General features: G+C 38.7%; 1 protein-coding gene across 1 annotated transcript; it reads right to left on the bottom strand.

Moving 5' to 3' along the window:
• Nucleotides 1-548: 548 nt before the first annotated feature.
• On the bottom strand, nt 549-19,943 carry LOC111625119 (dual oxidase-like). Its single transcript, XM_023368156.1, has 22 exons — nt 19,789-19,943; nt 18,132-18,218; nt 17,616-17,777; nt 17,361-17,548; nt 13,823-14,027; nt 13,589-13,755; nt 13,457-13,517; nt 13,283-13,379; nt 13,141-13,219; nt 12,966-13,062; nt 12,721-12,893; nt 12,474-12,655; nt 11,915-12,033; nt 11,719-11,856; nt 11,549-11,650; nt 11,276-11,481; nt 9,821-10,006; nt 9,526-9,748; nt 7,736-8,008; nt 4,056-4,098; nt 881-1,044; nt 549-805 (listed from the first exon to the last, which is right to left on the bottom strand). Exons 1-22 carry the CDS (start codon nt 19,841-19,843, stop codon nt 567-569), a joined length of 3,246 nt encoding a protein of 1,081 aa, XP_023223924.1. The 5' UTR covers nt 19,844-19,943; the 3' UTR covers nt 549-566.
• Between the last annotated feature and the right edge of the window lie 669 nt (nt 19,944-20,612).

The raw sequence follows: 20,612 nt of genomic DNA, 5'->3' as shown, positions 1-20,612 counted from the left end.
AGATAATAACTGCTTATTTTGTGCACACGGGAATTTAGGCACTTCTAATATTTGGGAACTTATATTTATTTTGTACCTGTTCAGTTCCTCCTTAGTATTGTTTTAGAGTATATCTACAGTATATCGTAAAAAATTAATAAACTACGTTATGAAAGAATATTTTATTTTTAAAACTCCATCCTTTTAAAAATCCCGAGCACGGATATGGCTTCTCACATAGTTTCCGCTTTTTAATCGCCTTTGTTATGTGACCCTCAATCGATTTATCTATAATTAGTAGCGATCATTAGATAAATATTTTAAACATATTTTAAAATATAATGAGTCATATAAAAAGGAATAAGCCAACAAAATCTTATTTTGAAAAGTAGTCAACGAGCAAAATTGTCGGAAATTCCTGTTGTAGAGTAACTTCGGATGACATAACTGCTATTTATAGTAATGTCTTAATGGGCAGTGTGTTCGAAGTATGTACAGACTTATATTTACGAACACGAATCCCACATATAAATTTAATTTAATTTAAAATACAACTATTTATTCCTAGATATTAAGCAGCAAAAATGTTACTCACCGGTGAAAACGAATCCAGTGACGGCGATTATCTTGTGAGCCCGAACATGAGAGTCTAGCGGAACATATTGATGAATGGCCAATTCTCTGAGTTTTGTAATTAAGTTTCTACTCATGGTTAACGGCAGCAGAGAGTAACAGAAGGACAGAGCAGCAGCAGATCCGCGTGTAAACGCTATTCCGACTCCCATGACGTGCCTCAAATCCGTGTGTTCGGCCAAATAAGTGTAATCTGCGAAGAAAAAAACGTTGGCACAATATACCTGGGAGAAAGAAAAACAGGAAGAAAGGAAAACGGGTTACTTACGAGCGAATCTTTCCAGGAAAAGGACAAGAGTGACCACATAGAATAGAAAGAGGTAAAACAGGTGTTGTCGATATTCTTCCAGAAAGGTCGCCAAGTCGTTCCATTTTCTTCTCAACCAACCGTATTTGGGTTCCGGCGATCGAGTCACTCGGAAGCTCGTTGTTCTTCACAGTCATATACAAAAATCAAATTTGCAAAGCTCGATCATATATTACAGTATAATCTTCGCGCATTTAATATTTTGTCGAAAAATAGGCGCGACCGATAAGCAATATCTTTCGTGGATTAACCAGGTACTCAAGTGCAGAAATTCTGTCATAGACTGGCAATTTACGTCATAAAAATGACATTAGAAAACTGCGAAACATCAAGTTATCAAAGAAAAATAGGACCTAAACCGATGTTACCAAAAATAAATTTTTATTTAAAAATTTGCGAAAATTTTCGTTTGTTCTTTACCAAACTTCTTCGGGCAGTTAAAATATCCTTGGAGCTCTCCAACAAATCTTTATATTAAGTTATAATTTTCTGTCTTTTGCAATAGCGCGAATCCTTTTAATTGTACGATTTCATTTTGAATAAATATTAATATAGCCTATTATTAAAATAAGTAACATAATTTTTTACATAAGAAAGTTTACAGATAGACACGAAAAAATCCTCCACATAAGCACTTAGATCGTTAGTTTTCCGATTGCGGTGTCTCATGGTTTTTGTTTCAAGATATCCAGTGACTACCTTATAGAGCACAGGTTCTCAAACTTATTTCGACCAAAGCCCACTTTGAGATTAAAAAAAAATCTAGTGCCTCCATACTTTTTAACTTATTTTTTTACATTACCATCTGTTGCGTATCTTAAAAACAGTTATTGCAAATATAATGTTTAAGCATGCATTACAGTAGAACCTCGATTATCCGACCTAATTGGGGACTGGGGTTGGTCGGATAATTGAAAAGTCGGATAACCGAAAAGTATGAAAAAATCCATTACAGTAGAGCCTCGATTATCCGACCCAATTGGGGACTGGGGTTGGTCGGATAATTGAAAAGTCGGATAACCGAAAAGTATGAAAAAATCCATTATTAGCGTAGTATATTATTATATCCCATGTAATTAGAATATTAGTATATTAGTATATCATTATTAACCTACTTCGCGTTGAAATTTTCATCGATGTTAAGTCTAACAAAAATTTTTTAAAATAATAATCGTCGCTATTGTATCGTTAAAAATTAGAAAATTAAGCTTCGTTTAAATACTGGCTCCCTTTCATGGTCGAATGAGTGTTGCCAGCTAAAACACGTAAAAATAATATTAAAGTAGCCAAGACATAGCCAAATATTGTAGCGCCACATCACTAGCGGACATTTGAAATTTGCCGACTAGGACGGTCGGTTAACCGAGGGGTCGGTTGATCGGGGGTCGGATAATCGAGGCTCTACTGTATTATATGGATAGGATTGATAGGGTATGACCCATATTCTATTTCTGAAATCAAAGAATGTTTCAATGAGAAGAAATAAAAGTCATATTTAATCACCGAGCCTTCTACTGCCCCCTGAAAGCCTCTAGCGCCCACAAGGGGGCGTTATCGCCCACTTTGAGAAAGGTTGTTATAGAGTTTAATGCATTATCGAGATATCCACAATTCAAGCTTCAAAATACCAACTCTAGAAGTTGAGAAGTTGTAGTGAAGTTGTTTATAACTCTTGTTTGTAAAGTTGATAAGTTGTTTTACGGCATATTTTTGTTTCTATTTCATTTCTGCAAGTAGCCTTGAATTATGACCGAGTTCCATTCCGAATCCCCCATCGTATGCCGAGCATAAAAATAATGCTAACGAGCAATTATTTATTGTGACATGGTCTCAATGCCGGGCTGCAAATTTTAATCATATTTTTAATTTATTTAATTTAAAATATATTTTCTCCATCTTAAGTATTAGTAGTAGCTTGCCCCTGTACATCATACTTTTCCTTTAACAATAGAGCCGTGCAGGTCATCCATTAACTGTTTTCAGGGGAAAAGTTTTGAATTGAAACAACATGACTTCCGTTGCAAATGGAAGTTCAAATTTAGTTAATCGGCCCTCCTGTCCCTAAGGTTTCTACATCTGTTCTCTGATTTTATTTATCTAACTCCGTTCTCGAGATTAAGGAAAGACAGACGGATGGACGACTATCTACAGAAATTTATACGTCTACGATGTTTTCAAATTGCAGCCCAAAAAAAGGGTACGATAATGAAGGCCTTGTGTAAGCAGATACGTATAATACAGCTTGTCTTGTAATCAGAAGCTAACTCAATTTTATACGTACTGTACTATTAAGTAACTATACAAAATTAAATTATTAATACAGACTGTGTTTTACTTAATTAACACAAAAATTCTAGGAAAGATATAAGGCAGCCGTCTCGTTTAAACTACTAAAATCCGAGATATTATCACGATTTTTATAAGCTTTACGTATCGTGGATATGACATCAAATTGACGTCATTTTTCTGCACGCTAGACGCTAACAAAAAATAAACATCGATTCCTTAATCGATACGTAAAGCTTTGGATAGAGTAGTAGTAAGGCGCTAGATAACCCAGGTATGCTCATTCGCCATGTTGGTCCTTAGAAAGCAGACGACTCTCGTAGAAGTTCAATAGAAGAGACACGAAAATAATCATAAATTCAACTGTATCTTAAGATTTTGCAAGGTCGAAATGATAAACTTTGCCAAAATTTAGTGCAACTAGTTATAAAATACAGCTAAATTTAAAAATCTTGGAATATGACGTCAAAAGGACCAATATGGCTGCACACGTGACGGAAGAGTATGAGCATACCTGGGTAATCTAGCGCCTTAAGTAGTAGGAAGTCAAATTGACGTCATTTTGTTGCACGCAAGACGCACCACGCAAGAACTTAAATCAAGCTTTATATTCAACGCCCCATTTCTAATTCTTGTTGGTAGAATTCGTTTTGCCAGATAAAAAGAGAAGAATTTTAAAATTTTCGACTCAATTCTTTCGCGGATTCCGTCGACTTCGACAGAAAAAAAAGCGTCGCTCTCTACTTCCACAAGTAAGTACTCGGTTAAATTTTAGTTTGTTGGAAACTGTTAGAAATTAAGAAACTTTCAGCGCAAGAAGAGAATCGTCAGCGTAAAAAACGGAACTTACCTGTCCAAGTTCCTCGTCGTAGTTAAAAAGTTCTGTTTCGCTCCTGACAAATAAATAAATAAATAAATAAATCTGAAGACATTAATATAAAGAAAAATAGATCTACGTCACTCCAAAAGAGTTTACCGTGTTCCACTCCCTTTCCCTACTCCGACTTTTTATACTCTACGTAAGGAATGACCCCCCACCCAAAGGTCATTTGCGGCCAAAGTTCCCACGTCTATCGCCCGCCGAGGATGGGAGAATTTCTAAAGTATTCTGTCGATAGGCTACTGTTGATTTTCGCTTTCCATAATCGACCGAAAAGATATGGAACGTGAAAATATACTTCTAAAGCGTTGTCTTACTTGCGGAAACAGCAGAATTTTTTTAAAAGCAAAAAAGTCCAAAAAAAAACGAGTTGAAAGGAACGAAAGTCTACTGTCGATAGAAAATGGTAGTAATATTCGCAGTTACACACACCATGAATCTGTAGGCTGCATGGCGTGAACCAAACTCCAGTGTTATCTACATTGGAAAGCTTTTAAATATCCACGAATATTTATCTTTCAAAACGAGAAGGAATAAAACGCGAAATGTTTTCGGATCTTCAAACAATTTGCTCTCGAACTGCACTCGGGTGTAGATTAACAAGGCAGTAAGTAAGGGCACTACTGAACCATAAAAACTATAGCTCTAGTGTAACTAAAGAAAATACAAATCTAACTAGAAAATGCTTATCAATGGAAAGCATTAACACCTACTCAGAAACTATCAAATCATTATTATTTACAAAGAAAACGTTTCTTGCTTCTCAGTCTACAAATGCATCGATAAAACAATCATGAGAAAGCCTGTGACATATTTTATGTTCGATCGAATCAGGTCAAACATGCAGCCATAAGATTGTTTTAAACAAATAAATTTTACAATTTTTAATTTTGAAAGCTTCTTTTTGCGGTTGCAGCTTATTAACAGGAAGTGTCAATAACAACATGAGCGCATACAAATTTGGAAATACATCTTGTAGGTTATTCAAATGCAGCATCTCCGATAGGTTCTGGAAACCGCTATTGTTAAGCGAAACGACGTATAACGAAACCAATTTTACCATAAGCTAAATGATATAAACAGAGTTAAGTTCCTGTGGTATTTTTCAAATCACAAAATTATCACTAAATTTCAAAATAAAGACCCAAACCTCCTCTAAGATGAAAGAACTATACAAATTACACTTAAGAACAATTAATGAAAAAAATAAAATAATTATTTATCCAATTTTGGGAGTCAATGAATGATGGCAGTTGTAGTGATGGTGGGTGGTATGGTTAAATCCTCATCAGTAGAGATGGGTAAAGACGAATGATAAATATTTGCAAAGGGAAAATTGTAGGAAAACCTACCAACAAACACGCTAAAAAACAAATAATTAGCAATTGCAACGAATTATAAAGACGACGCTGTATAAATTCAAAATGGATAAAACAAAGTTCGTCTACTGTTTAAATTGACATTAAATGATGTCTGAAGTGTTGTTAACGTGGATATAACCCGTTATTTGAAAAAAGTGAAAGTATAATGAATGCAAATATTAATCAGATTTCAAGAAAAGAGTTCGATCAATATTCTTATTGAATCGCATTTGCAACCCCCAGCATTTATTTTCCATCTCGTAGAATTAATTTGAGGAATGTTCGTGTTTATAAAGAAAATTAAACAACAATAATTTATTGTAAATGACTACAAATGTATTGTAAACAACAATCCAAAAAGTGCAACTCCTGCATCAAATGTGACAGAAGAATTTCGATGCAGTGCTCACGTTGTTTGCTTAAAAATAGCACATCATGCCATGTGCATATCATTACAACAAAATGAAATGTTTTTATGGATTTTAGCAATATGCTATCTGTATCACTGCAGATCACATTGTCATTACTTTTGGAGTAAAGTTCTTCTAAAGCGTTAATACTTTTTCAAGCTGAAATTTTACTACTTTTATGCATTTTGTTTGTACTACCCGTTTTATATCACTAAACTGTCTTCTCAGTTTAGTGATATAACGTGTTTTGATAACATTGCTAGTATGCTATGATGCTCAAGCAATTCGTATAGTCTCTGAGCCTCTGATAATTCCAAAAAATACTCAAAAAATTATCTGAAATATATAAATTTGTAAGCATGTGCAGTAGAACATACTACTAAGATGGCACGCACGGGAAACATACAGTATACTGCAGAAGGATTATTATTCAAAACACCAGACACACTCTTCATAATTCTGTCGTTGTTATAGCCTATACAGTATTGTAGGGGTATGTTATATTTTTGTTTTTCATTTGTTAAAATATTTTAAACGCAAATCATTTTCATTACTGAATTGTGGGCGTTAGTAAAGGATTGAAATGTAAATTAATTAAATGGACTTGAGGCAATTAAAAATAAAATATCCTTTGAATAAACTTTAGCGTGGGGGAGGGACTCGTTAATACAGTACTGATTGTAAGCTCTTTGGTTATGTACGCGATTTCCAGAAGATGACGTTAAAAATTTAATGCATATTCTATTAGAAAATTCTTTTCCAAAAATTCTCGAAAATGGAAACAGATAAGACCAAATCGAATTCTTTAACTTTCTGTGAGTCGTAGAAAATTTGCGGAAAGTTTCCGTTTCCGAGAATTTTTGTGAAAAAAATTTTCCCGTAGAAAAAGCATTAAATTTTTAACTCCATCTGCTGGAGATCGTGGACATTACCAAAGGTTACAATCAGCCTTAAGAAGAAAAAGAAAGAACAAAAGAAAGAATTAGGAAAGAATTAAACACACACAAAAAATATTAAACAATAACAGAATCAATACGCTTTTCAACAAAAGCCTTTTTGTTTCTTATATTATTTGCTTGCTATCCAACAAACTTTTACAATAGCAGACGAAAGAAGTGCGAAACAGTGACCTGGATAACAATTAACATTGCTTGAAAACATCGAAAATCCTATTTTATTACACAGCAGTTTTTTTAATTCGACTGTTAATAATTTTGTGTAATCTTATGGCCCCTTTTACAATAAGGTCCGCCTGCTTAGAAGACATTGCATCCTCTAAAGTTGCCCCTGACTGTACTAGCTTCCGTCTGGAAATTCCGACGACTCCAAACCGAACAGAAATTCGGAATAATATTAGCATTCTTCCGAATTTCTGCCCACCACAAAACCAACATTCTAAATTCTTCGAAAACAGGATCGACAATTTTTCTGTTTTCCTCAGATAGGAAGTAGATTTTTAAGACGGGAATTTTTCAGAAACCATCAATAATCGAACCTAAAGTCTAGTTAACATCATAGGTATCTGTGTCTTCCTAAATTCATTCATGAAACAACCATCGGTGAAGTCACAATTAATTAAAATTCCGATCTCGATTTACTGAGAATGGAATTTTGACAATGAAAGTGCCGAATAAACATGACCGACCTTACACAACGCACACTTATGGTATCTTTTTTTTACTTTTAAGTAATGTTTGTAACGTTATATTTAATATTTTTCCGACATCTCCAGAAAAAATCACGCATCACGAAGAATATGATAGGAGCGTTGTCTTTCTACTAATCAGTTCAGTTAACGTAACTTACGTTAACAACTGATTAGCTCGTCTAGTCATAATTGCAAAAGAAGCGAGTGGTTTTCTTGATCGTTATTAATTACCTTTAAAATCCAAGCCGATATCCACTAGATGCGCCGTGTGCTCTTTCATTATGTTAGAAAAGTCTTCGTAACTAAGTTCTTCCTTGTCTCTCAAGCCGGCCGCAGCAAAGACGCAGTCGATGGCGTCTGTCACCGGCCTCTCGGTCAAAGACGAGGTCTTGGCCATGTCCACCAAAGACCTCAGCATCTTGCTCAGCTCATCTCTTCCTACAACCCCTACGCCATCGTTGTCACACATGTCGAAGATTATCCGCAGTTTATCTTCGGTCTTTCCTGAAAATAATCCAAAGGTGAGCTACTATCCAGGTCTCCCAGAAAAATTTTTATCGAAACTAGAAAGAAGCGTGCAAATGTTGCCGATCTGAAGCTGGCAAAGCGAGAAGTAAACACCTCTCCCAATAAGCCTCCGATAGAAGCCAGAAAACAGAGTTAACTTATATAAAAATTTTAATTTCTGCTTTAAATCGGTAGCCAAGAGAAAGCGTGAAGGTTGTGCGGGGACAGATAAACAGGGAAGACTCGATAAAACCACGCAAATGATTGGCAGATCATGTACTGTACGTAAAAGGTAAACGTATCACTATATTAGAAAACTTAATTATCCATCGCTTTTTAAATTAAGGGCTAAAAGGAGGAAAGAATCGAGCACGAGATAAGCCAAAGTGATAGACAAATAACTATCTTGGAATTTTGACGCCATTCCGATGGTATCAATACTGTCCGATAGTACCAATTCGTCTGTCGAACGAAGAACGATCACTTTTAATGAGCAGTTAGTCTCCTAAGACACGTAACTCAAAAATTGTTATGTTAACATCGTTATTAAGTGAATTTTGATGCAATTAAAATAATTATATTATTTATTATATACATTTAAAACGATACTTTCTGTGGCTTGATGGTGCAATTTGTATGCACACGATACTATTAGCTTGCTATTTCCGCAAAGAGAATCTAGGTTTAATGTACTATGTACTATGAATTAGAGATTTCTCGAAATATTTTATCAAGTTAGTTCAACAACATTTTGAAATTACAATCATGACGGAGAGTTACACGACTTTTTCAGAAACAAAATATTTTACAGAAAATATATGTACTGTACGTGCAAAGAGATTATAAAATTAAAGGAAACGAAAAGGAAGGAAGTCTTTTAAAAAAATTTCCGGAAGTTAATACATGATAAATAAAAAATTTCAAACCCTTATGGATAAAGATAAAGCAAACATCATTTATCTTTCCACAATGTTTATCCACCAGTATTTGAATGTGATATAATTTTTTTAAAAGATTCCTCAAAGCTATAATTTAAAAGACGGTTTTAATTATCCTAACTACACTTGATTTTCATGATTAACTCAGGTCTACCATTTTATTATAAGCTTTCAGTTGAATAGAAACTTAAACTAGTTAGTAACTACAATAAGTAGAGGTGATATAAGTTGCTTTCTTTTTGTGTTATATGATGACATGAAGTATTTCCTGTTCCTCTAAAATCTTAATAGAGTTAGATCAGTCACGAATTAATCGTTGCGGAATTCTAAAGTAATTTTCTATTATTTCGTTCAAATATACTGTACTTGTAAAGGAAGGAAAATCTTCCACCATGTTTGCCGAGATCAGTGCACTAATCGCCCGAAGTAACACTAATGCCAGATTACGTGTGATCTTAAAGTGGTGGGTGTTTCTGGTGGTTAGAGATCGGAAAGATTCGAATGAGAAGCGAAAAACGAATAACACCTGGATTTTTAAACACAAAATTTCGGCAGGGAACGAGAAACTCTACTCACCTCTAGAAAAGGAGGCGACGGTGTCCAGAAATTCGCGGAAACTGATTCTCCCGTCTTTGTTTTTGTCGACGCAGTTGAACATGCGTCTGACGAAAAGCGAGTCGTGTCTCATTCCCAGGGCTTCGGCGAATTCCCTCTTGGACAGGGATGTGGTCATTCCGGCCGCCGCGTCTTCGTCCAAACCGTCAAAATCGGTGGTATCATCGGATTTTATTCCGAAGGTCTGAAGATAAACATTCCATTATAAATTCGGGGACGAAAGAAAAAGAAGACGACGGGAGGCTGCTTTCCTCACCAGAGCATAGGCCTCTCTGAAGAAACGCTCCAGGCGACTCTGCCTCTTCTCTTTCGTCTCCGAGTTTTTCAGCATGGTTTCTCTGTTAGTGGGGATCAGTTCCAACGTCTTCTTCCGATCGGTCAGAAAGTTCTCCAGTTTATCCAGAAACTTTCTTCTAGTCTGCGCCTTGTCGAACTGCAGAACCTGTCCCAAATAACAAGACCATTTAAACCTTTCTCCTTCCATTTTTTTTTTTCGCGAATAAATCTTTCTTATTTTATAGGTGATGTTTTTCGAAAATCCGCCTATTTCTTTTACTTTCGGGCAGTCAAGTTCGCACTCTCCCGGCCAGAAATTAGATTATTAAGGCCAGATAGGAGATCTAGAAGAGAATTCTACGAACAAAAAGACGACGCCAATTCTATTATAGAACTGAACAGCTTTCTTCAGAGGCGGGTCACTTTCAGTATGCCGACCTATACAATAAATTAGCGACCTACAACATCTATAGAAATCGATGAACGACCCATCCTATCGAAAGGACTCAACTACGTCTTTTCATTTCCGGAAGATATTTCTTTCTCTTCCGACGGTAGGTCGAGTCCTTCCTCCAAGAGGGAACGTTTAGTTGCGGAAGACCTAATTTTTCGTCACTTGAATTATCTATTTGAAAATCGTGCATTGTGAAGGGAGGGAGAGAAAAAAAGAATGTTTTATTCCCTCACGTTTTATCACAATAATTATCCGAAAAGCATGTGTTTATTTATTTATTTTGTAGTTTATTATATGCCAGTTCTATTTAGCCTACGGTAGTAAGTATCTTCAATACATACTTAAACTCAAATCTCTACAAATAATATCTTGCTGCAGTCTAAAGAAAACATTTTCTGGTGATTATATTTATCTCCGCGTTTTCACCTATCTGACCGACACACAAGGAAACGAAACTTTCTATCAAATATCGCTAACTTCTTTATTATTTTTTTACCAGGCGGTAATTTCCTGTCGGGTAAGGAATTTTCCAATAAAAAAAATCTTATCGATATGAATATCAATCAGAAGGGTCGTTATTATCGTTTCGCATCAGGTGTTACCGCGACTAGACTTTGGTGGAGACGATTTGCACCAGTTGCCGGTCCGACTTTGTATACAACTCTGGACCTTTTTGTAATTTGAGCCAAGGGTTTAGCGGTAGGTGACTCCGGCAAAGCTTTCCGGCTCGTCCGAGTTGGAGCCGGGCTTGTCTTAGCTAAGAGCATTTGGTTTCGACCATAAACAGGAAGTTGTACAGAACGATGGAAGAGTCATTGGCCGTCGTTTCCGAATGGAATGACACTAAGCGTTTTGACGCGAAAAGAAAATTTCTTTTATATTAACGATAGAGCAGATCCCGTCGGAGATTATTTCATCGAAGGCAAATGCCTTAGACCGACGCATCAGTCGGACAATACCGAAAGCGATGAGTGGAGTTACCAAGTCGTGGTCCGCGGGCGATCTGATCAGTACGGTGGGCTTCTTTCGGGCGTCTTTGCTGACTTCGACCACTACCGATCCGACCGAGGCCAGGCCGATTCTCCTGAGAATCTCTCCCTTGCGATCGACTGTGGAAACGGAATCGTCGGGACCGAGCTTGACCTTGACGTAGCGCTTATGGTTGCGGTGTAGCCACTCCTTTACCTCTGAAAGGCAAAGAACTCATCGATTATCGTCCATTACTCGATTCCGGTATGATAGAGAAGTACTCACGCAATTTGTCACAAGTTTTGCCCGCCTCGTCCCTCTTCAGCTTTATCTTCCTTCTCCTCTTGTTCTGTAGTTTGATTACGCCGTAACCCAGACCAGCGCAGACTGAAACCATCGTTAATCAAATTAAAATAATAAAAAGCCAGAGAACGAGGCATGAGAGAAAGACTTACTGATAGGAACGAAGGTAAGTGCCAAGCACGAGTATATGTAAGCCACTTCATTTCCGTGGAAGTAATCGTATCCTTCGATTGCCGAACAGGGCTCCAGCATCGACCCGTTCAGTTGAACCTTCTGAGGACACGGATCGCCTGAGACAGAAAAAAAGTGTTATGGCTCGGCCTTTGTCGACAGATGACAGTTTCTCACCTTCTTTCCACGAAAACATGTTCTTCTGAACGTGACCGGCACCGATGGAAGTCGATTCGATGACCACATCGTAAATTGTAGTTTTCTTGATTCGCTTTATTTCTTCTTTGGTGAAAAAACTGGAAAGAAGAATCTCTATATTACTAAGAACTCCCGTCGTCGACAAATCTAATTAAACTAACTGTTTCGGAAATCCTTATCCTATGCTTTTGACATTCTGTTAAGAATGTGTTTTTCTTAAGTGGTGGAATGAGACTATAAGAACCGATTATATTTGCTAATTCGATACACAGTATCAAGAGTTTTCCTACAGATAAGTAGATAGTAGTTTGCAATTCTATAGGACTATATTAAAATCGAATGAAATAAAATATTCGAGACTAAAAATGTCTCTCTCTAGTGGTTAACAAAACGCTACGCGATTAGTCGGCCAATTTCTTACTTTCAACGTTTTGTGAAGAAGAAATTATTTTCCAAAACTAGAAAAATCACCGAAATTCGAACATCTTTCGATGGAATCTCGTATTTTGAGGGTGGAAAGGGAATTAAAAAGTCTTACCCGTTGCCAGTATTCTCGAACCAGAAACGATCCGAGTCTCGCAAACGTCGAAACTGTTCTTTGATGATGGTGCGAAAGAGAATCCCGGGTCTTCCGTCCACTTCAGTTTCCAACATCCCTCCGACATACAGATCCAAGTCGTCGGGACTTTCGCCGTATTTATCCTTCAGGATTTTCACCATCTGAAAAAAAAACTCTTTCTAGTCCGAATCCGGCTATCCATTAAGATTCCCACCAAAATAATTACCTCGGGCTTTTTCGAAAAGAGTTGAGGGTTAATGTCTGACCAGTTCGTTATTCGAGGCAAGTGGAAACTGGAACGGACCGTGTTGTAGTCGGGCAGACCGTTGTCTCGACCTCTCATAATGTTAAGTGCAGCCAGATCCCTACGAGAGAATTCCATGGGCCCGAAGAGTTGATCTGTAAAGAGAATAAAACTGATCAACTTGCGCGGAAAAAACAGCAAAACACAGTTTTTGGGGGGACTTTTACCTCTGACATCGTCACAGAGAACGTTATCTTCTCTTTCTGCTATCTGAGAAGCTAAACCCATTATTAGTTCTTCGATTCCCGATTCCAGTAGCACTTCCTATGCGTTCAAACAAAAGATATTAATTAAAAACTAGAAAAATATACGATAAAGAATAGTTGAAAAAAAATGACTTACTTCCGAATTCCACCAAGTAGCGCATAGTCTCACGGCCGGGTATCCGTTGGCAGTTGATTTGAAATTGCAGGCTTTATCTCTGTGCGAATTAAATATATGAGCGATATGACATGTGACCGATATTTGACGTAATATATCTTACCTGCGATATATTCCGGGGGGTATCATAGTGTGGCCGAAGCGGAAGGCGGCGGACTGGAACACGTGGTTTACTCCGGGATGAATATCCGGGTTGTATCCTGAGTTTAAAAAATTCAAATGATTGTTTTTGCGGTTTGGTTTAAAACGTTCGTTCAGACAATAAAACGATAAATACCTGAATACGCTTCCATCTCTTCTCCTAGCAACATGGGTAGATATTCGTACATAATTATGTTCTGAAAAATTCGGATATTTTACAAATAGGAATGAAATAATTTAACTTAACAAGGAAGAACACAACTAAAACCTGAAGGGTTGCGACGACCCAGCTTCTAGACTTCTGGAAAACCTCTTCGTCCGACCAGCGTGGATTCTGACGTTGGAAACGACGAGCCAAAACGTTGTGCCAACGAAAAAAGAGAACGGCGAATGCCAAGAGAGACGGATTCTGATTGGTCCTGGGATCGCCCAACACTTAAAACGGTGGTTTGAATGAGAAAGATGTGTCGCGTATAGGATAAAAGAGAAAGCGTTTGCTTACCGAACATTCTTTCGGGATCGAGCATTCCCAGATACCGAGAGGTGGGATAGTTGATCAGAGGAACCCTATCTTTATTCCTAGCGGGAAAGAGACCCGAAGAATCCGTTCGCAGAGTCCCGTTACGAAAACTTCTCATGTGATCGACCCAAGCTTCACTGGTACTATACACGAAACTTCCATCTATCCAACTAGTCACCAGATTCATCTGCAAATTAGGCCGCAATTATTTCTTACACCGAGAATCGAGTAAGAATTTTAAGCCTAGTTCATAATGACAAAAATTCCAGCTGAAAACTCGAAGGAAAATCGAGTGGAGTATTATTTAATGGATAAAAATCGAGAGCAGGCTGAAACAGAGTCGATATCTGACACAAAATGAGTTTAAAGGAATTTCATTCTCGGGAAATATCGCGACGTCAACAAGTCGATAAATTAATATACTGTACTGTACTGTACTGTACTGTACTGTACTGTACATGGATGTTCATATATTAAATTTCCGAAAAGCTCGCTAAAAAAGAAATCAAACAGTACTAGGACTGATTAAAAATTATTCGACCTAAGGTCAGGAAAAAAACACCTACGTATCCGTTAGATTCAAACACTAATCCCCTTAATCCCCTCTGAATCCTGATATCTCTTCCTTGTAAGTGGAATCTTGAGTTGGGAAAGAGCCAAAAGTCGGCCGGAGCCATGTCTGGAGAGTAAGGAAGCTGCTGAGCAATACAGTGTTCGCAAGGAATGTCTGGATGAGATAGGATATGTGGGCCGGAACATTGACATGATAATGAACCAGTCACCAGACTACCAGAGCTGTGGTCTCTTGCACCTTACCCTTACAGCATCTTATACGTAACATAAAACAGTCTGTCAGTACTCTTTTGTCACAGTCTGTAAATGAGGGGCGTACTCATAAACTAGGCCCTGATGTCGAAAAAAACGATCAACGTGACCTTCACATTACTGCGTGACTGACGTACAGTACCTGCTTCGGCCTGGAGATCACGGCATTTTCCACCGAGGTGATTGTGCTTTTGTCTCAGGTACCTGCAGACCCAGGTCTCACTTCTGGTTACAATTTTTATGATCAGGATCCATCACGTTTTGCCATTTTCACTTAATCACTAATGCGACGATAACAACGTAAACACGCACTTATCAGGCTGCCTGACAGTGGCTGCAGGGTAGGACCGGCTCGCCAAAATTCACAAACACGCAGTAGGGTCCAAGGTCACATGACGACATAGTCTCCTTAGCTTGTAAATACTGTACTTACAAAGAAAAAAATGAAGGTCGGATACTTTTTGATCAGACCTTGTATATGTAATATATAGCCCTAAATACATGTAGCAAAATTCCATAAAATAAGACTTGAATCGGCTAATATAGAATTAATTTATAGTTTATCAATTTTTTATATAATTTTTCACCGAGCTATTTAACGCACATGGCAAAATTTAAAGCTTGAGGATTACGTTTAAAATAGATAGGGCATTCTGTATTGTTATATTTCAGGAAATATTAAATTTTTTTCATTTACATAAAAGTACGAAAGTAACGTTTTCTCACGAATACAAGACAAATGATATTTTAACAACAATTTTAATAAATTTACATTCGCCTATATTATATTCATTTCGACAATCATATAATATATAAATATCACCGGCAAATGCAGTTAAATAACCCTCGAATTTTTCTCCCATTAAGCTATTAATATAAATAAAAAAACAAGGAAGGGTCCAAAAGTAATCTCGGGCAAAAATTTCTATCGGTAACATTTCACTTAATTTATCATACCGGTATATAATAATCAAAATAAGATCTAAAGGAAGTTCAACTGTTTTTCATCGGTACTTGTCGTTGCTAATTTATTTATCATTCATTACATTATGATTAATTAAATAATTAAATCAAAAACCTTCACAATAAGCTTATCATTTAATTAAAAGAATGGTCGTAAATAAAATCTATAACGTTGACCAATGCTTACATTCCTTTATATTTTAAAAATCCTATGGTATTCAAATAATTAACTAATCTTACTTTCATTAGCTTCTCCAAGATCACAATTACTGTACTAACTTTTTTTTCCAGATTTGTGGAAATAGTGTTGTAGTCACCTCGCGAGGATGGGAAACGAACGAATTTAAAGCAAAGTGTATAACCTAAGTTTCAACAACATCAGACTACAGAGGAGACCAAGGAAGAGATGAAGAGATCAGATCAAGGAAGACATAATAAAAAGGGAAGAGGACTGGGAATGGGTTTTGTTAGAGGAGACCGAAGAATGATAGGAAGGAATGGAGATGATTTGCCGTTTTGACCCAGTAAAAGTATGTTGGTACAGGCAAAGCATGATGATGATGCCGTAGTCACTACCTGCATCATTTCGCATTTCGCAACATCTATTAATTCTATAATATCGACAGAAAACAAATCAGATAATAACGCGGAACCTCGGATAATCGAAGTTTTACTGTTTTTCCAAATCCTCCATCCATGAAAATTCGAATCTTATTTACATATAACATTACAGTCAGATTCGTTTAACTCTTGAATTGAAAAAATGTTGAAATCAGGCACAATGTACTGTACAGTACATACAACTTTTATTTTCCGATATCCAGTTCTTCCAATAATAAGATTACCTTGAAAATTTAAGATTCGAATCTTAATCTTGGAGCAAGCCAGTCTGTTTGACCTCTATGAGTAAGTCAAATTATCTCGTTGTAGCCAGAGCAATGTGTAAAAGCAATTCATTTTCTAGAAAATTCAACCAACTCTCAAAAGAAACGACAGTATTAATTATCATTATAGACAATTCGGACGGAGATGGTTTAAGTAATATACGTAAGAAATAGATACGATGTACTGTACTGTACGTCAACGAAGTATTAACTTATTTTTAACACGTAGAACAATATACAGGGTGAACTTTAGAAAAGAGTAACTAAAGGATACTTCAGTTAAATTTCAATTAAATAACTTATCAGAATAAATATGAAGTCGTCAGGCAGAAAATTAATCCAGATCACTTTCGTCTATTGTAACGGTTGTTCTTAATTAAATACAGCAATTAGTTGGAAGACATCGAAGTCCATTATATTTCGAAATTTTAAGTTTTCATTTACGTTTAACACCAAACGAATGAAATACTTTTAAAAAATGCGAAGCGTTACGAAGATTCGAAGTAAAATGTATAACGAAAGTTCATTATTTTTGAACAGAATGTGGCTATATCCAATCTAGGCTTTCCTCTTCCTGAAATGACTACTATAAATCATTGGGCTCGATTTCGCGTCGACTTTCCTCCTCACCTGACCGGTTACGTTAGGCAACGTACTTGAGACTGCCGGAGGACACCATTCGACCTTCACAGGACGACGACCGTCTCCTAAAGAAAACTTTCGCCCGGCCGTCCTTCAAACGTAGAAAGTTTATCACGGCATTAAAGAGGCACAGGGACATCGATCCGGGTAAAAGTCTATTAATTAAGATGGGGGAGTTCAGAAGGAATTGGAAAAAAAATACGCACCTGTTGTCGAGGATTGTTAGGAGACTGTCCAGTCTCGGGGTCATACAAGGACCTATAGAAAGGCATGGCTCGGTCGCCCGAACACTTCCTGTCGTAGGTCCTGTCGCACTTCTCTACCGGAACCGAGTGCATCTCTATAGGACATCCGGGTTCGCTGGCCATCAAGATTTCCGACGACACCACCTGACCTACATCACACACACACCAATTACCAGTGCCGGGACCGGAGAAGAAGTAAAAGGCTAAGGCGCTTACCGAAAAAGGCAAAGAAGGCTGTCAGATTGCGGACCGAGGGCAAACCGTCCTCTCCTTTCATCAGGCGTCCGCTGATCCAACGAGGATTAGGTCTGTTTCTTCCTGCCATCTGATATACTCCGTCGGCGTAGGAGGGTGGCGTCCTTCTGCTCAGCCGACTCTCTTCAACCCATACAAATAATAAATTGACCTCTCATTACCATCACGGATCATCACGCGCCACGCGCCGCTCGTTCCCGCCGGTAGCGTTACGCCCGTAGTCCCGTCTGTAGACGGCCACTCGATGGCATCCGAGTGGAGCGTTAATCTCGTTGTCGACGAAAGATCAGGAAAGGCGAGGATATTCTCTCGACCAACGGAAACGAAAGAACAAAGGTCGAAAGGTCCAGGCCACTTCCGGAAACGGAAATCATACCGTTTCTTCCCACAGACCGAGACGGGTGAAAAGGGCAATCATGCGCGTCCGAGGATTCCGGCAAGTAATCAGCGGCAGCAGCAGCGCCAAATCCAACCTACCTGCAGTTCCCCAGTCGGGATGGGCCAGGTTGTTGTACCACCCGTCATATCTGCGCTTCTCCCAGTTCGCATGGGTAGAGCTCCGACCTGCAAGAACGCCTTCTTTAAGATCCGTCGAACACACATTAAATTTAAAAAGGGCATTTCTACCTGCGACACCTGTGACATCTTTCGGAGTATATTTCTACCTTCGTCCTGGCATCGAAGGTAGAAATATACTCCGAAATTTTCCTAGATCATAAAAAATGGGAGAATTAGGGGAATACACGAAGAACCCGAAGCACGGCTAAAATTCGATTGCAAGCGCATCGAACGAACCAAAAGATTTTCGAGAGGATTTCTCCGAAAAGAGGAGGAAGAGGAGGAAACAGTTAGACAATCTTTAAGCGTTCGATTTTTCCGGACGTCCTTTCCATCTCGGTGTCTCGATAAAACCATTTTTAAAATATTTATATAAGTTATTTTTAAACGGGTCCTAATCGTTTCGATGTAAAATGACATTCCCAAGTTACGGGAAATGTCATCCCCTTGCCATGTCAACAACGATTTGTGTGTGTAGTAGAAAGTGTCCATCTCGGTGGCTCCCACACACATTTTTTTACCATAATTTTCAAAGTAACTTGGCTTTTTCCGTCAGGAATTGAAGTTTCGCGACATCGAAGTCTGCGTTTTTAGTCGATCTGTTGCACATTTAACAAATTGTTCGTGTGATTCAGTTTATGGGTCAACTTTTCTTATGGTTATTGGCTTTCATAAAATGCACGTTTTAATAGGTAGAAGCTTTTTTATCAATTTGCTTATATCGTTTTTTCCTCTTCCATTTTTCTGGCTTCCTAAACTTTGCTCCTCCTGCGTCTTTTCCTCACACCATTAGATCCACTACCACTTATTTCGCGTGCAAAATTGACAAAACTCTGCCAGTTTTGCAATTTAATTTTCTAGATTTTCCCGGCGTTTTTAATAGAAATTTCGCCATAAAGTGCAGTTAAGTTCCGAGGGATTAGTCGCCACGCGTTCCTGAGGTCCATTTCGCGTTACCACGTAACGCGAAATGGGAGCGTTTAAAGAGACGTGTATTTCGTAAATTTAAATTTAAATCTCGGGATGAAGTCCGTCCGTACGAACTCAGCCGAAGAATTTGGAAACTTTACGGTCGGCGCCCCGTTCACCCCCTCCAGAAACGGGTGTGCGGGTGGTTGGGACCGGTATGGACGCGACCTTCGTTCCTACAAAGTGGTCGACCTCTTTTCCGAGAGTCGGACCTCGGCGACCGGCGTCGACCAAAGAGGTTAAAAGACCGGTCGCGTCGGTGCGTCGCTCGCTGCGAAACGACGGCGCGCCGCCCGCCGTTGCACTAAAAAATCGGTAATTTTCTTTTCGCCCCGAGCCCCGGCCCAGTTGACCGAAATGGCTTTGGCCGCCGACCGATCTCAGCCGATCTCGACAGCAGCGCCGTACCGTCCCCCTGCATTTTTCCAGCCGCGCTGCTTCGGCGTCGCGCCGAGAACGGGAAGAGTAGGAAGAGAGAAGTTCGACGAACCGGACCCGGGGTCGGTCGATCGCCGTGTTCATCGAACCCGGGAAACGGCACGGCGGAGAATCGGCGCGAATCATCAGCGGCGCGTCGGGGGCGTGGGCGCGGAGGAAAAAGGCTTACCCGTCGACAGGCAGACCAAACACAACACCATAATGGTCCAAGCGTCTGTCTTCATTCCGATCGTCTTCGTCAGGCGTCGAGCTTCGCTCCTGGTCTTGCGGTTCCCGGCTGGCCCGACCGGGCTTTGGCGGCCGTCGAATCCGGTCGCGACGCCCGACCGCGTGACGTCGCAGTCACGCGCCGACCGGGTAAACTTTTAATTGGCGAATGAGATTTGCTGGCGGAGCGCCGTCGATCGACGCTCGAATGCGCGGCGGCATCTCCGTTCTTTACGGTTTTTCCGTCGTTTTCCAAGCATTTGCCTCTCCATATGTCAATTCTTCCCTCGCAAATGAGCGTCGAAGGTGAAATCCGACTCCCTCTCATTATATCGTGATTTTTAATCGAATCGGAACTTTTCTCTTTCGGTCCCGAGCTTTAAAACAGAGTTTTCCAGTTTCGACGTCGAGTGGCGCCAAAATCGTCATCTTTTGTCGATGTGTCTATCGTCGTAGAACGAAGGAATTCAATAAAAAGCTTTTCATTAAGAAACGGAAGAATTGAGATGGTTTTAAATTTCAATATTTCACTTTGAGAATTGAGATGGTTTTAAGTTTCAATTTTTACAAGAGCTTTGCAATTAATCGCGAATTAATTTCAAAACTCAAAGTAAACGTTGTCAGAATTACTTCAGAAATTGCACGAACAAAAAGTGAAATCGTAGAAACGATCGAACCGCTGCAATAATGAATGTCAAGATTACATCAACGACTTATAACTACTAGACTCCGAATCGGATAAAAGTTAACGTAGAAACTAACGCTGCCGTCTGAAGCCAAAGAAAC

This window comes from Centruroides sculpturatus, unplaced genomic scaffold, assembly GCF_000671375.1.
Source record: "Centruroides sculpturatus isolate CEXI.00-Female unplaced genomic scaffold, Cexi_2.0 scaffold404, whole genome shotgun sequence".
NCBI classification, from domain to species: Eukaryota; Metazoa; Arthropoda; class Arachnida; order Scorpiones; family Buthidae; genus Centruroides; species Centruroides sculpturatus.
This window is presented reverse-complemented; position numbering and strand designations above follow the sequence as displayed.